Source organism: Peromyscus leucopus, chromosome 8a, assembly GCF_004664715.2.
Source record: "Peromyscus leucopus breed LL Stock chromosome 8a, UCI_PerLeu_2.1, whole genome shotgun sequence".
Classification (NCBI taxonomy): domain Eukaryota; kingdom Metazoa; phylum Chordata; class Mammalia; order Rodentia; family Cricetidae; genus Peromyscus; species Peromyscus leucopus.
In genome coordinates this window covers 16,806,782-16,824,144 of record NC_051085.1, presented here as the reverse complement: position 1 = coordinate 16,824,144, position 17,363 = coordinate 16,806,782, and the positions used below count along the sequence as shown (strand labels likewise).

The 17,363-nt window shown below is 44.9% G+C and overlaps 1 protein-coding gene and 1 pseudogene across 1 annotated transcript in view; both read left to right on the top strand.

Annotated features, from left to right (window-relative positions):
• Positions 1 to 6,652, top strand: part of Mcm9 (minichromosome maintenance 9 homologous recombination repair factor) — a 72,280-nt gene extending 65,628 nt beyond the window's left edge. The window contains 4 exon segments of the mRNA XM_028868378.2: positions 408 to 490; positions 952 to 1,097; positions 4,201 to 5,447; positions 5,450 to 6,652. Of these exon segments, the coding sequence (XP_028724211.1) occupies positions 408 to 490; positions 952 to 1,097; positions 4,201 to 5,447; positions 5,450 to 5,646 (1,673 nt within the window). The 3' untranslated portion in view covers positions 5,647 to 6,652.
• Positions 6,653 to 15,773: 9,121 nt separating this feature from the next.
• Positions 15,774 to 16,357, top strand: LOC114692571 (annotated as a pseudogene).
• Positions 16,358 to 17,363: the final 1,006 nt, after the last annotated feature.

Below are 17,363 nucleotides of genomic sequence, written 5' to 3'. Positions count from 1 at the left end.
ATGAACCTCATTTTATTCAAGGATTTATAGGTAATATTCTGGCAAGAAAAATCTAAAAATTCTTGCTTGCTAGTTTGGTGCTTTAGAAGGCTTGTAAATCATAGATAAAAGAGGTGCCAGAGATGAGAAATGAGTTTTAATTTTGTGTATTTAAATGAGAATAAAAATTGCTGAATATTAAATGGATGTTTTCACAGTACTCTCATATAAATACACAAAATTGTGTGCACTCTGACGGATTAGGCCTGTTATTGGAGAAACTATTTGAAGATAGTTGCCTGTTGTAGTAAAATTAACTGATGATTAATTTAGCTCATCCATAAAATGCAAGTTTAGAGGGTAGAGAAGTCAGTTAAAGGATTATATTTATCACCTCAGATATTCCTAAAAGTGTCTTGCTGTCTTAGCTCATGCCCGCCTGATGTTCCGAAATACTGTGACATTGGAAGATGCTATTACTGTGGTGTCGGTGATGGAGTCCTCGATGCAGGTGAGGACAGTTTGTGCCTAATGTTCATCTTAATTACGAGCTCTTTTTAAAAATGACACTTCAATAACATACGAAAAATTGTAAAGTGTAAAATGATCACGTTCTATATGTTATACTTGCTGGAAAAATCCAAAAGCCGTCATTGAAAAGAAGGGGAGCTGTTGCAGGTGGAGACCTTCACTCTGCCTTTACCTATACATGGGAAGTAGCAGGTCTCTATTATTCTTCCACAACAAACCTCGGACAGTTCATGCTCTCACTAGTGACCTGTAGCTTCCTGGCAGAGTGGTCACCCACTGCCCTGCAGGAGAAGGGATACAGAAAGGGTTCCATGATTGTGGGGTCCCCAAGAAGAGGATGTGGGGAGACGGTCTTTCCCACCTGAGACCAGTGGTCCCTGGTGTATCCTTATTCTTGTGCAAGTTGATCTGTGACTGTCCCTGGTGTGTTCTCGCCCTCAGGGAGGTGCACTGCTAGGAGGTGTGAATGCTCTTCACACTTCCTTCCCTGAAAACGCACAGGCACAATACCGGAGGCAGTGTGAGCTGATTCTGGAAAAGCTGGAACTTCAGAGTCTCTTGAGCGAAGAGCTTAGAAGACTTGAAAGGTAAAGGAGGGAAACAAAGGCAGGCATATAGAGAAAGGTGCTTCTTTGGCCTTTAGTGAAAGGGTAAGCATTGCAGCTGGATGGAAAGGCATCCTGGCAGCTGAAAGCCAAGGAATACCATAAATCCACACCGCACAACAAACTTCACACAAGAGATTTATTGGGAGGGAAAACCCAGGAGGATGGCTGCCTCTGCTCAAGCAAGAAACAGCAGCAAACTGAACAGGATTGAGGGCTGACAGAGAGCTTCTTGGGAAGGCAGTGGAACTTTTTAGGGTGGAGCTTTCCAGGGTGGAGATCGGTGGGATTTCATGTCCAGAGATTGGGCTTTTTTATTTGCAGGGTGGGGCAGGGTCCAGCAGTTAGGGCAGTTAGAGTATTCTGTGGGTGGAACCTGGCAGTTAGAGGTCCTCAGGGGAGGAGCCTGGCCACTCATGGCTCACGGGGCCTACAGAAACGGGAAGTATAAAGTTAGCAGAAAACTGCTGTATAATCAACCACTGCAAAACTCAGTGCCTTAAAAAAAAAAACAAACCAGAAAACAACCTCACTGTTGTAGTGCTTAATTTTTGGGGAGTCAGAACTTCAGACTGATACAGGGGAGATGGCTGTCTCTCTGCTCCATATCATGTTGGCTGGGTCAACCACTGGGGAATGGCAGAGCAGTGTTTCAAAACTCATATAATAGGCATGGAAGGAACATGGGAGTAATGTGTTAAGTGAATTAAAACATGTAATTTTACCTAAAGACATTTTGCCTGAACTTCAATGTTCCTTAAATGCATGGGTCTCTGTAAAGCTAGAAACCTCACCTCAGAAACAAGAAATGGCAAGAGTGTCTGTCTGTTCCAGAGTGGCTTCATAACTCACCTCCACTGGTAATCGGTGTTATCTCCAAGTCAGACAATGAATGGAGTGCATGTTGAAGCTGAGTGGCTGTCCACATTGGGATTGTTGACTGCATTAAGTCAGACCTTGAAAACCTTTTCCTGGCGTTTCTCCACTCTGGATGCTCTGACTTCTCCTAGAAGCATTTTCTTCTAATGTGTCAAACCTGAGCACGTTTCTCCTGGGGAATGGAGTGGAGTTGGCTTTACTCACTAGTAACAGGCATCAGGGTGCGGTAAACTTGCACTGTGTGAAATAATTATCCAGCCTCTCCTTTGGCCCTAGCCACTTTTATGACCCAGAGCCATGTATGGTTAGGTGTAGCTGATCCTTTCAAGTTGCAGCAGGGCTCAGCTCAGCTTTGCTTGGGAGAGTCTGCTCATTTTGACCAGTTCAAGGTACCAAAAGTGGTAAACGCTGGGTTCAAGAAAAGAAGACCGCAAGGCTCTCAGCCTTAGTCATCTTATATTCAGAAGTGACTCTCCTAGACTGGAGTGGGGAGAAGTGTATATGGCTATCCAGAACAAAAACCAAAACCAAAAACCCTGGATTCTGCCTCAATAGTCTTTCCTGCTGTTATTTCTTTATCATGCGGAAATGTTATGGTGTTGACCCCCAAAACAACAGAACCAGGTGCCTCACACTATGGGTAAATTGTCTTTGAGATTGTTTTTGCCTTTTAGGAAAGACTGCCTAATAGAGCTCGTGGTAAAACCACTCATGCTTTCCCCATACTTTCGTCCAGAAAATACCTGGCTAGTAACCACCTCACATGGGACCGTTCTGTCCACTCCAGTCAAACGGCACAGAAACCACTTGGGTTAAGGATGCTGTAGCACAACTGCAGACATTTTGTGTAGAAATTCAATTGCTAAGCAAGAATTAAACTAAAAAACGTAACAGGATCAGACCATTCTGCTCCTGAAATCTCTCCACTCTGAAGCCCTTCTTACACAAGCTTTAACAAGTGTGAGAATCCTGACATTTATCTGATGCTGAAATGTCTACCTCATGGTAGTGGTTCTGAAAGCTGCTTGCTTCTCTGGTTGCAACCCAAATTAGAAACAAGGAACATGACCTTATTGCCCTGTTGGTATTTCTAAACCTGTGAGTGATAAGTTAATAATCTTTTTACAATTTGTAATTACTTTTGTAAAAGTAATATACATTCTTTGTACGTTTTGAAATACATATATATATATACAAAAATTAAAAAGTCAAATATAATCTTATTTTCCAGAGCTATATATTAACTTCTTAATGTATTTAACTTTACATTTTTAATTCTTTTTTTCTGTTACTATGCATGAATTATAGAACAACTTCCTCATCTGCTTTTAAGTGTAATTTCCTTTCAGATTTAGCACATGGGAGAAGGGTCATATATTTCACCCCAGTGAACCAACATTTCTAAGTTAAGAAGGACCTTCTAAAGAACTCACTCTGGGGAACTGTAATTCCTGATGGAAAGTGGTTCTTCTGGCATGTGCTAGGCTTTTTAATAATGCCCAGTATTGAGAGCAGGTTTCCTGAGTAGATCCTTCACTCAGAGCTGATAAGCAGGTGCTAATTCTGGGTCAGACTGCTGGACAGCCACTCAGAGTCTGAGGAAACAGGATGGGTCTTTGCAGGAAAGGGTGGACAGTGCCCAGAAGGTCTCTGTGCTCAGGAAGATGGACAGTCACTGGCAGCAACGGCAGGCAGTTGTCCCAGACTCTTCACGCCTAAGGAAGGCAATTCTCACGCACATTAAAATTCAGTAACTCCTTTTGGTAAAGCTGTGAAATCCGCATCTCCAGGCTTTCACTTTTATTCTGATCCACAAACTGCCTGGGGAAACCACCAGAGCCATCACTTAGCAGTATAAACTTTAGTGCAAGGAGTCACAAGTATTTCTTGTATTTGAACTTTGCAGGTGACTCTGAGTTAGCATTTTACACTGATCTTCAAAAGGTCTCAAATGAAGTCAGTGGCTTCCAGAGAGATTTGAAAATGTAGACTAGCCTCTGGTTTCATTTTCTTTGTTTTACTGCAGTTTTAGGTTGAAAGAAAATACTTGTCAGAGTACTAAATTCAAATAAGACTGTACTTGTTATTGACTTGAAAATTATGTTGCACTTAAACCTTCCAGGTGGCATCTCAGAGACTAAAGAAAGAGAAGTCTGGCATAGAATTTCTTCCTTTCAGTATGTTTGCTTTATCTGTCTCTGCCCAGGTTACAGAACGAGAGTGTGCACCAGAGTCAACCACAGTCAGCAGAGGTAGAGGCAGACCCAGGTTCCTCGAGAGATGACCCAACCGACAAGCCGAGGCTCGGGACTTCATCACAGCTGGAACAGAGCTGTAGCTGGGACAACTCCTCCCCTGCCGGGGGTCCCACGGGACGTGCTAGTGTCGACTCCCCACCTGGTCTGGGGCTCGATGGACCGAGAAGTAGTAACCACTCGACAGGGCACAGTGGTGGCGGAGATGACGGGGGAGATTGGTTTGACCTCGTGGCGACTCCTGAGATTGAACCAGAAAGCGGTGCTGTGTCTCCTGAATTGAAAATCCCCAACAAAAAATCTCAGGCCAAGGGGAAACATGGGCCAGGGCTCAGGAGCAAATTATTAAAAACTGGACATCATCCATCATCAGAAGCCATGGACACGCCCTTAAGGTCGCACAGTGTCTCGAGTGCAAAGACTACAAAGGCTAAAAAGGCAGCAGTCGTATCTGAAGGAGGAGGACAGGGTGATGAACCAGACTCTGGACTGCCTCAGGTTCCCCATCGACTCCCCAAGCTGCAGAAAGAGGGGTCCCAGAGCTCGCGCAGAAGTACAACCCGGGTGCGACCACTGTCGCCCACAGTCCCTTTTCCCCCGTCCATCCCTTTGCCGGAACCAGAAAAAACAACAGGAACACCCAAAAGAAAGAGAGAGCAATCTCCTGCTCAGGTGGGAGAGCCTGAACTCGAAAGTGTTGAGACTCCGCGTACTCCGCTGGTGAAACTGGCCAAATTCACTTTCAAACGGAAGACAAAACTGAGCCACACCTCTGAAGGCCACAGCCCTGTGCCTCCCAGTTCTACTAAAATAGCAATCAACCGTTCTAAAATTCCCCAGCAGAGAACAAGAAGAGAAGCAGCTGTGCCCGTGGAGGGCCCAGGAAAGTTGACATCTACCTCAGGAGACAGATGCTCTGACCAGCTGCAGGGAAAGACAAAGGCGCTCTCAAGGCAGCTACCAGAGAGAAATCCACCAAGAGAGGAGCGGGAACAGGGGCCTGAAAGAAGGGTTGTTCAGCCCGAATTGGAGCTTGGGAACCAGGCTGGGCATTCTCATCTAGCCCGTGAGAAAGACCGAAAGGAAGGGGTTCCCTGCAGTAATAAAAGCAGCAAGGTTCATGCTGGCACATTAGCCAGACTGGCAAACTTCTCCTTCGCCTCCACACCAGAATCCAAATCAGAGCCCCTCCCTCCCGAAGGAAGGACCGTGGGGAGAGAAGCCAGGGCCCTCCTGCAGCCACAGCTCCAGGGCTGGGCCAGCAAAGGCGCTCTTTCCAGCTGCAGCCGTCCACCCAGAGAGCGAATGTTGCCACACACTCCCTCTTCGCTCTGTCAGAACTAGATGATGAAGCATTAGAGTTTGACTGGGATGAAGAGATGAGAAAAAAGCCGTGATTATGAAAAGCTGGTCAGAATTGTCTTCCCCAACTCAACCGAGGGCCTTCAAAGGACAGTGCAGTGTTTATAGGTGTACCTACAATGTGTACTAAGTGCCGTGAAGAAGTCCAGCCCCCCTTGGGCTTATAATTTCAGGTTTATCTTCATGATGTAAAATGCTAAATAATTAATTTCAGTCAGTGTGATACCAGCACTTGGAATTAATTAATTAATTAATTAATGCTTCATTTCACAGAAAGATGACTTGCCATCACAGGGCATTTTTGATTTTTCACCTTTTTTGTTGTTTGTTTGGTTGGTTGGTTCATTTTTGTTGTGTTGTTTGGTCTGGGGTATTGTTTTTTATTTTAATTCAGAAGTTCTTTTCTAAGTTGCCTCTTTGATTCATCCAGACCAGTGGCATGAAGGGAGCACTCATAACTCTAACAGGGCAGATGAGTGGTTTCTGTTTTCTGTGTCTGTTTTCCTATATATTTTCTACCCAGTATGTACTGAATGTCGTGAATATTTATTAACATTTGGAATGACTTGCCAAAATCATGTGGTTTTCTTATACTTCTGTGTTTATTCCCATGCATCGGATTAAATGTGGCTGGTGTTTGTCTGTCTTCGAGAAGCATGTTTTCACTCCGTGGCGTCCTCGAGGCAAGTCACATAGTAGCCTTCTGAGCACTGACCTGTTGGACTTCCCCTTTTCTCTGGAGCCAGCAGTCCAGGGTTCGATTCTCCTTTGCTCTCAGGAGCCTACCTTCACTACAACTTCAATCATGTGGTTATAAAAGAGTGAGAAGCAGAAGTCCAGCTGGAATGGGTCCCATCCGCACCACCATTAATATGTGATCCTGCTAGACTGTCATTCATGTCTCTTTAAAACCAAGGAAATTTGACTTAGGATATGGCTCAGAAGTAGAATGCTTATCTGGTGTGTATGAAGCCCCATATTAAATACCCTGCACTACAAAAACTAAATACATAAGCAGAAATAAAATCAAATGAAACCAAAGGAGTTTCTGTTTCTGGTGGGAATGGATGGCTCACACTGTTCTTCTGTGTGCTTCTAAAACCCTTTCTTTAGATTCCAGCAGGGGTTCTGGGGCTTCTGTCCTTACAGACTGCTTCAAAGGATACATTTATAGCAATGATTGATTCTTTGACTGACTGGAGGACTTCGGGACATGAAGAGCACTCCAAACTGTATGTGCTTCGCTGATGTTTACTTTGTGAAATGCACACAGGAAAAAAAAAAAACACAAAAGCTTATGAAACCTAGTTTTCTTGAGCATTTTAAAAATTAACATCCAAATTGACTATCTTTCTGAAACATTTTAAATTGTTACAACATGTTTATTACTTAGGAGTCTTCAGGCACCTTAAACAGCTCATAAAATATACAAGCAATAATTTTAAAATGTATTGCATATTCACTTAAACTTACTCAAAAACATTAAGACGATGGTTTAAGTAATATATTTCTGTGATTGTTTAATAACTTTCAAGCATAATATGATCCTGAATATATTCCTAATCCATCATTTTTTTTTTTCTTTCCTGGGTTTTAGTAGACTTCCAGAAGTAAAGAGGAAAAAAGGGTTTGGGACTTTTTTCCTGCGGAGGAGGGAGTGCCCACATGAGTGTGTGCAAGAGTGCACTCACCCATTCTTGTGCACGTGGAGGCAGAGGTCGATGTGGGGGTCTATCTCATGTTTTTCCACCTCATTTTTTCCAGACAAGGTCTCTCACTGAGCCTCAAGACCGTCATTTCAGCTAGACTGACAGGTCAGAGAGCTTCCTGGATCGACCTGTTCATACTGCCAAGGCTGGGGTTACAGACGATCCACCTCACTCGGCTTTTGCACGGGGGCTGGGGATCCAAACTCACGCTTGCGCAGAGAGCACTTTGCCCTTGAGTCGTCTCCCCAGCCCCACAGATAGGCCCCCAACCCCATGCTCTGCTCCTTTTTGGAGGGAAGTGGGGGCTGGGACAGGATCTCACTCCATAGTCCTGGCTGACCTGGAACTCACTGTCAACGGCCGCCTTGCTGTGCGTCCCAGTTGGGGTTACTACTGCCGTGATGAAGCACCATGACCAAAAGCAAGTTGGGGAGGAAACGGTTTTATTTGTCTTACGCTTCCACATCATAGTCCAACACTGAAGGAACTCAGGACAGTAAGTCAAACTGGAAAGGAACCTGGAGGCAGGAGCTGACGCAGAAGCCACGAAGGGGTGCTGCTTACTGGCTTGCTCCCCATGGCTTCTTGCTCAGCCTGCTTTCTGATAGAACCCAGAACCAGCAGCCCAGGGATGGCACCATGCACAATGTGCTGGGCCCTCTCCAATCACTAATTGAGAGAACGCCCTACAGGCTTGCCTACAGCCAGATCTTGTGGAGGCATTTTCTCAATTGAGGTTCTGTCCTTTGGATGACTCTAACCTGGGTCAAGTTGACTTAAAACTGGCCTGTATACTCTGCTTGTACTTTATGCTCAGAGTCTCCCGCCTTGGCCAGTGAAAAAGCCCCTTACTCCAGTACCCTGTTAGCACCCTGGAATTTCTGAAATGTTATTTGACAACAGTGGGCCTTCCAACCTGTCTGTCTGTCTGTCTGTCTGTGTTTGTTTATGTTACATTCCCTGGGTCGTAGAAGTAGCCATCCCGAGGTAACTCCATTTTCTTAGAGGTGAGAATTAGTAGAGAATAAATTCCAGCTCTTGAGATGCCCAGGACAATGACCGTGAACGAGGTTCCACTGCTGCTGTCCCTATCACTCTTAGTAATTTCAGAGCTGGAAATACTTTAACAATTTGACTTTTTGTATTATTTTAAGACACATTACCTTGTGTAGCCAAGGCTGACCTAAGACTTACTATGTAGCCAAGGCTGGCCTAGAGTTCCTGGTCCTCTTGCCTTGCCTCCCGAATGCTAGGGTTACAGGTACGTACATTGTTATGTTCCAGTTAGGGTTTTGTGCCACTGTTCATCTTACATGTGGCACAGCTCACTAGGTATAATCCTTTTCACTGTCGCTCTGGTGCACACAAAGCAGTAATAACTGCCATAGAGACACTCTCCACTGGCCTGTCAGTTCAACCTTTAAAGTGAATAGGTTAGGCCAGGTGTGGCCCTATAATCCCAGCCTTTGACAGGCTGAGTCAGGAGGGTTGCTGTGACTCAGATGTTATCCTTGGCTCCACAGTATGTACCAGACTAGCCAAGGTCAAACTGTGATTGAGACCCTGTCTCAAAAAAACAAGAGAAAATAAAAAAAAGACACATAATGGATGTTTGGGAGATTGCTCAGTCAGTAAAGTGCTCACCTTGAAAGGATGAGGACCTTGGTTCAAATCCCAGAACCCATGTAGAAAAGCCAGATATGGTGGCATGTGCTTGGAACCTCAGTTCTGGGGAGTACAAACAGTTGGACTCTTTGGCGCTTGCTGGCCAGCCATCCTGGCCGACTTGGTAAGCTTCAAGCTAGTTAGAGACCCTTTCCAAAACAAGGCAGATGGCTCCTGAGGAAGGACACCCATCGTTGACCACTGATTATCCCATGAATACCCGTACACGAACATATATCATGCGTGCTAGAACACACGAACAGAAGCAGAGAGGAAATTCCCCAGTGAATGAAAATTTTTTTAGGCCACTCTTTATGTTTGGTTGGGGCCTTGGTGTCATGGCGTGGTAGAGCCACTAGAAAGCAAGCATTTACAGCAACTGTGTTTTGATGTGGGAGCAACCTTGGTTTAATGGAGCTTTTTCCTAATGATGTTTAAAAATTGCTTGCTGTTGACTTCCCAGTGCCTGCTGACACTCAGGGAGGGGGTGCGATACCCAAATTGGGAACCAGGTGACTTTGTCATCACCAGTGATGATGACATCATCCACAAAAGCAGAATGCCAGGCACATCTGAGTCTTGTTGAGGGAAACAGATAGGGAACAAAAACAAGGTGGGCAGACCTCCAAGGCTGGCTGAAAGAAAACGGGCTTTGATGTAAGCCTCTCATGGAGGATGAGAAACAGGCTAACAGCCTGGCCTTCCGCGGACAGGCCCAAACATCAGCTCTTCCCTCAGCCTTTGCCAGGGCCTCTGGGTCCTTGTCCCTGCTTCTCGATGGGTGTGCTTGTCCTGCTCCTGCCCTAGCCCTCCTCAGTGTTGAAGACTGGTGTGCTCCAGCCCCCCACCCCCACCCATGTAGTTTCTGATACACTTTGGGTAGCCTGGTTCCAAATGTCACTTCGTTTCCCCTTTCCAGATGAGCACCCAACCTTCCACTCACTGGTGCTGGTCTGCTTTTTGCTTTTTATTTCAGATTCATGGTTCACAGAAAAGAAAGGGTGTAGGTAACCACGGGACACAACAAGCCCAGCAACCTGGGCTGAGGGTAGAGACAATCTGGCCAGCCTCCCACACCCCTGTCTCCCAATGGCTTTGAGGTTGTGGGGACTCTAAACCTCCAGTTTGTAATTCAGGAACTGGTTGGAGACAGTAGGTTTCGGAACGCACTTGATCCAGCTCTTCCTAGGAACCCTGTACGCTGCCTGACAACGCAAGGCAACCACAGACAACCGCAGACACCCAGCCAGACACACAGCCGTTGCTGACCGCGCTGATGTGCAGGTGAAGCTACAGAACGCCGAGGAGCGGCTGAGTCCCCGCGTCTCTTGCCCATGTATGTGTTGATCTCCAGAGCTGTTGGAAATACTGAGGTGAGAGCCAAACGGGCGGAAGTATGAGGAGCGTGTCAAAATACACTGTATGTTTTCCCAGATTTTTTAACTAACAGTACAGTTGCCAGCAAAGTAGAGACTAGATCCACTTTGAGGAGACAAAATACCTTTAATCCTTAGAACTGTACCGAAGTAGTAGTTCATAATAATTTTATACTGGAAGTACAAAGCTGATTTTTTTTTCCACTAACAAGAGTTTTATTAAGATAAGAAAGACACACAAATGTGCTCAGGCCTGCAGAAGAGACACATGTGTGGAGAAGAAAAAGAACTGAATATGCACTGACTTATAAAGGCTGGGTGGCACAGTGTACATAGTCATGTGGCTACTATATTAGAATAATTGCGTGAGTTTATAAATGTAAGATTTCTGGAAAAGTAACCAAATCAGCTGATTTTTTAATGATGTGTTTTATCATTGTTAGAAAATTATTTTTAAAGGTGGAGGATCTAGCGAAGAGTTGTGGCTATGTTCTGATAATCCCAGCACTCAGCATGTGGAGGCAGGAGGATTGTGAGTTTTAAGCCAACAAAAGATATATAATGAGTTAAAAAGAACCCTGGGCTATGAAGAGAAATCCTCTCTCTCTCTCTCTCTCTCTCTCTCTCTCTCTCTCTCTCTCTCTCTCTCTCTCTCTCTCTCTCTCTAAAGTTCAACCTCTAAGACAGGTGAGGGGGCTGGCATATCTGAGACTTGGCTTTGCCACCTTCAGAGGAGCCCCGAGTAGATGGGGGAGTGATCCAGCAGGTCCCTGGAGAGAACACTCCTCGTGTGCGGCTAGCCCTTAGAAGCATGTGAACCACACCCATCAGTGAATGGAGCACTTTTTACCCCAGTGCCATACTTCTTCAGGAAGGCCACAGAATCATGAACTTGTATTCATTGCAGTTTCATGTGTGTAGATAGTAGTTCTCTCCCAAAATGATCGTGCACTGACTTGAAAAAACAAACAAAAAAAAAAAAAACTTTGAGCAATTTAATTTAATTGCAAGTAAAATTTTCTAAATTTGTATTGAACGTTAATTTTCCCAAGTGAAACTTTACTATCAACATACTGATCATCATGCAGCTAATATGAAGTTTTCAAGGCATATTTATTACATGATTTCATTTGGTCGTTACAATAACCAGTACTATTCACTCAGGTAATATCTTATAAATGAAAATGCTCCAACATTTAAGTTTTGGGTTTTTTTTTTTTGGTTTTTTTTATACAATAAATATTTTATTTGCTCACTTCTTATTTCTTCATTAAAAATAGTGGCTATAAATACAGGGTGAAAACTATCTGTTGGTTGTTTACTATGGGCTAATGTTCAGCATTTTGAAAGTATTAACTCATTTAATGGTTTTGATTGTATAACTTAGTTCCTCCTCATCTCTTGGATGTTTAATGATTGCATATCCCAGGGCCCTTTTCTATGCTGGTGCATTCCTTGGTACTGGAATCTTAGGGCTCTCTGAACACATCTGTCACCCAGTGGTCCCCACCTAAGCTCTCGACTCTTGCCCACCTTGTAGGTGGTGTTTCTGTTTGAGTATTGGAAGGATATTGCAACCTCAACATATTTCATATTCTAAATTACAGAGATTGTCTATAGCCCCTTGAACTTAGTCCTGTCCTAGACTTCTCTACCTCAGAAAATTAGAGAGAGACTGCATCTCTCCAGTTGTTTAGACCAAATCTTCAACAATCCTTGAAATTTTATTTCCTTTTGTACCTCACATCCAGTCTGTTAGGGAAGCCTATGGACTATGTGCTTGGAGTGTATCCAGAATTTGAGCATTCCCACATTTGCTGTGAACACACCACTAGGCACTATTGTCTCTGACCCCCCCACCCCCTTCATGCTGCCCTCATAGCAAAGAGAGCTGATGATTCCCTCCCTAGTGAGGTCACCTTACTTCTTACGTCACACCCCCTACCCGCACCCGTGCTCATTCAAAGACAAAGTCTTCATAAAGATGATCTCTAAGGCCCATGAGTTGACCTCAGTGCCGTATCTCCTTGCTCGTCTCCTCGTGTCTGAATCTAATCCAGCCACAGAGCCTTGTGTTTGCTGTTCCATACTGTAGTAAAGGGTTGCAGCATTAGGAAGATTACAACCACTGCTCCAATTCCTTTTCCCAGGGTGTTATGGCTGAACACGAGCCCCATAGGTTCAGGTGTTGAATACGTTTTCCCCAGATGGTGGCACTATTTGGGGAGGCTGTGGAACCTGTAGGAGGTGGAGCCTAGTTGGTGGGAGTAGGTCCCTAGGGGTTGGCCTTTGAAGGCCATACTTAGCCCAGAGCACCGTCTCTGCTTTGCTGGTCCCCAGATGAGAAGAACTTCCACCATGGCTCCTGCCCCTGAACTGATCCTCTCTGCCCAGTCTTTTTGCCGTGGTTGAAGCAAAGCCTCTGAGGCCGTGAGCCAGGAGCAGCGACGGTTCCCCACCCGTGCCCTTGCGGAACGAACGACTTGTGTAATCACTGTCCTGCAGACTTGCTAAGGTGTGGAAGAATAGTCACTACTAAGGCCTATCTCTTGAGTCTGAGCACTGGGTCAGGTCCAGGAGCTAACCACAGGATTGTGACTCTCTTGGGACAGTTTCTATAAACCTCTTCATGGCGCTTTCTTTAGCTACACTGACCCATGCATCGGAATCTTCTGGGGCCTGGTTAAAATGCAGGGAGCTGGTCCCTACTCCCAGATTCTATTCAGTAAGTCTGAGCAGGACTCAGAACTGGCAGTTCTTCCTCATGGTTTCTAAGGTGACGCCTGTGCTGTTAGTGCAAGGCCACCTTTTGGAGGATCCCTGGTATAGATCGGGTAATATATCGTCACGTCTTGCCTCTAGGGACTCTGGTCATTTCCACTGTGCTCTGAGTCTGTTTCAGCACCAGCCATTCTGAATGACTGCTAGGTGAGGTGTCTGTTCTCACCTTGCTGTTGGCAGCCTTATCACCAGACTTTGATTATTCTAGGATCTCACTCTCCGCTTTGATTAGTAATTGGCTCGTGGCTTACCCCAAGGAAGGGACATGAGCCTGGGCTAGGGCTCTGCAACTGAGGCCCCAAAGGGTGGAGAACTCGACTGTGTGCTGTGAGCTGCCCACACTTGGAGCTGCAGAAAATAGGAGCATCCAGCAGAGCGGAATCTAGGCAGTGATTTCAACATCCACCAGACATCTACCATCATGTATCTGGAGCCAAGACACAAAATTTGAGATAACAACCAAATACAGTGACCAGGATAAATATTTGTAAAAACAAAGTTGTTTTTTTTTCCCTTCGAGGCAGGGTTTCTCTGTGTAGCTTTGGTGCCTGTCCTGGATCTCTCTCTCTGTAGACCAGGCTGGCCTTGAACTCACAGAGATCCATCTGGCTCTGCCTCCCGGGTGCTGGGATTAAAGGCATGCACCACTTCCACCCGGCTTATTGGTAAAGCAAAGTATTTTTAAATGATTAGCAGAATATCAAATTTTTAAAAAAGATTAATTATTTCTTCTTTGCCTCCAGTCCAAATATAGCTTAACACACATCATCCCTCACTGTAATGAGACTCTGTGAAGTCATGGGATGTCTCTTTTCTCATGGATGCACCCCATTAGTTAGAAGAGTGCCTCGCCCATAGTAGGTATTCAACAAATATTTCTCGAATGAAATATTTAAGGCCTTGGAAGGAGTTATTGCCGTTATCAGGAGTTCCCGCTTTCCTTCTCTTTTCCCACTATTTCTCTACCGTGTTTACTGTATATGATAGGTTGTCTCCCTCCATAAGACAGGAGACTTAGAGAAAGCTGTAGGTGGCTTGGGGAAAGCACCTGGGCAAACAGGATGCATCCTATCACAAAGGGCAAGTCTGAGGTGTGCGTGTTTACCCTGTTTTTATCACCAGACCTGAGAGGTGAGTAGAATGTTTCATTGTCCTAATACAAATGTCGGCTTCCAGAAATGTCTGCCTATCCTATGAATAAAAAAATAAAAATGAAAAAATAAAAATAAAGCCTACAAGTTGTTTTCGAATTCCAGAACCAAAAGTTAAATGGAAACTTTGATACAGTGGGGAGAGTGAAGAGAATGCTCAGCTCTGGGCTCCTGGAGCATTCTGGGTGGTCTCAGCAGGTGAAGAAAGTCTAGGCTGGACTACAGTTTAACTCATGATTCAGGAAGAGGGTGTCACCATGGCTGCCTGGCTCCAGGAGCCCCTCCCTCCTTCCTATATTTATGTACATACCTATACCAGCAGTTTTTTTAAGGAGATGATTCTTCGGCTCAGATAAGAATCTCTGTGGTTTAAGTGTCGTTCACTACAGAAAAATGAGACCATGTCCCACCAAAGTGCAGAAGGAATCCCAAGTATCAGATCCCCCATGCCATCTACAGAGTGAGTTCCAGGAAAGGCGCAAAGCTACACAGAGAAACCCTGTCTCGAAAAACCAAAACCAACCAACCAACCAAACAAACAAACAAAAACCCAAAGCCCATGACTTTAATCCCAGCACTCCCGAGGCAGAGGCAGGCAGATCTCTCTGTGTTCAAGGCTAACCTGATCTACAGAGCAAGTTCTAGGACAGCCAGCAGCTACACAGAGAAACCCTGTCTTGAAAAACTAAAAAAACAATGAAAAGCTCTCTCCTTTTTTAAACTCAAGCATGTTGTTAAAAGGAAAATGCAAACTCCCTGTATCATGCCAGAAGAAAAGAGCCATCTTCCAACATTCACCCAGATACTTGGCTCTGGGTTTGTTTTACTAACAAGACTCTTTAAGATTCATGCTACACGCCCCCTGCCTAATAAAAACCTTAAACACAAGAAACTTAGGAAGCAGGTGAGCTGTGTCTGGGTGTTGGCCCTCTTCAAGGCAAGGGAGATAGATGAAGATGGGATTGAAAGAGTCTTGTTCTGTGACACCTGTGGCACTCAGGGTCCTCTGGAGTGCAGAACCAATAGAATAAATATATCTTAAAACAGTTTATTAAACCAGCTTACGTCAAATAGTACCAACAGCTGAATCACACTTGAGAGGCTGAGAACCCCCAGGAGCTGCCCTGTCCTTGGGGCTGAGAGCCTCGGCCATCAGAGTAGTCCCACAGTGACAGTCTCACACTGGAACATGGGAGAGGCTGAAAACCCATTCTGCACTTGTTCAGTCCAAGTCCAAATCTGGTACTGAACACAGTGTTGTGGGTGGGGTGCACTGTTCCTAGAGAGCTGCTGGGCCTTGGTTCTAACAATGGAAACACTGGTCGTCTAGAATCAGTCAAGGAATCAGCAAGAAGAAAAATGAACTCAGTGGCCGAACATGCAAAAGGCGAGTAATCCTCCTTTGCCATGTCTCTTTTTTACCTGGACTGCCCCCAGAAAGTACTGCGTACTGCTCACATTTGGGGTAGGTTATCCTGCATCAATTAACAAAATTAAGAGAATTCCTCACTCTTTGCTGCAACTGCTTCAAAAATGAAGAACATTCTCAGCAATCAGACTGTCAGCCTTCTGGAAGATGTCAACATCACTCTGGAGGGGCACATAGTCACCGTGAAGGGCCCCAGAGGGCCCCTCTGCAGAGACTTCAACCACACCTATGCAAAGCTGAGTCTCCTTGGAAAGAAAATGAAGAGGCTCCAGGTTGACAAATGTTGAGGAAACAGAAAGGAACTGGCTACTGTCCGACCTCTCTGTAGTCATATTCGGAGCATGAGCAACAGTGTTTCCCTGGGCTTCTGTTACATGATGAGGTCTGTGAATTCCTGAATCATGTCATCATTAAGGAGAATGGGTCCTTGGTTGAAATCCAAATTTTCTTTGATCCACAGACTTCCAATGAGGACAGGTATTGCTTGGTCTGTCTCTCAAGCCCAGAAGGATGAGTTAATCCTCGAAGGAAACAATGCTGAACTTGTTTCAAATCCAGTGGCTTTGGTTCAATGGGCCACAACACTCAAAAAGGATAGCAGAAAGTTTCCAGATTCCAGATGGAAATGTGTGTGAAAATGGACCAGCGATGCAGGCTGATGAGTAAGACTTGAGTTACCCAGCTCCAGAAGCAAAATCCGAGATTATAAGTACGATTGGTGATGTCTTTGGGGACAATAAACTTCTATTTTAAAAAAATGCCTCGGTTGAAGCGCCCTACTCAGGTGATTCTAATTTGCAACAAGCTGACACTAAAACCAACTATCACGAGTGAGAATGCTCATGCTCCACGGCAAGGGGAGGCCTGAGGAGAATGTGGGAGGGTGAAGGTATGGACGGTGAGGAAGAGATGACCATTGTGACCAATAGTAAATTCACCATCATATTAGACATCATATATATATATACACACACACAAAATGTACATTATATAGACAATATATGGGTATATATAGATAATATATAGACAATACATAGGTAGATATTTAGTTTACACAGAATTATGTTAGAAAAGTATTGCCAACCATGCTTCATAGATGAGCACAAAACCCAAGAGGATGTTAATGTTTCAAGATCACAGGCCAAGAAATGGATTATGGTAGAGCTAGAATTTTTGATTCCAAAGTCAAGCTCCTGATGTAGATGTGAAGTACACCAGGACACCTTCCAAAGAAGTCACCCTCCACGACAGAGCACAACAGATTGGCCTAAGCCATAATGATTCCTAACCTCTCTCTCATTCAGTCATCACTCACTGTCAGAAAAAAGAAGGGGGGAGCAGCCTCCTGGTGACCAGGGTACCTCCTGGTGACCAGGCCAGGCTGAGGGTGCTTTTCTTGCCCACTGCATGCAGCCCTAGTCAGCTACTCATGTGATCCAAAGCAGAGAAGCCATTTTCTGCCAGACTTGGGCCCCACATCTAAGAAATGGTGCATTGAGGCTGCCGAGCAGGGCCATGCAGCCTCATTCATGGAGTATGAGGCCCCCTGGACACCAGCTACATGTGGAGAATATAGTACCCCTGGAAAACGGTCCTGCAAAAGACTGTTTCATTTTCCTTCAAATGCACACAAGGTCGATT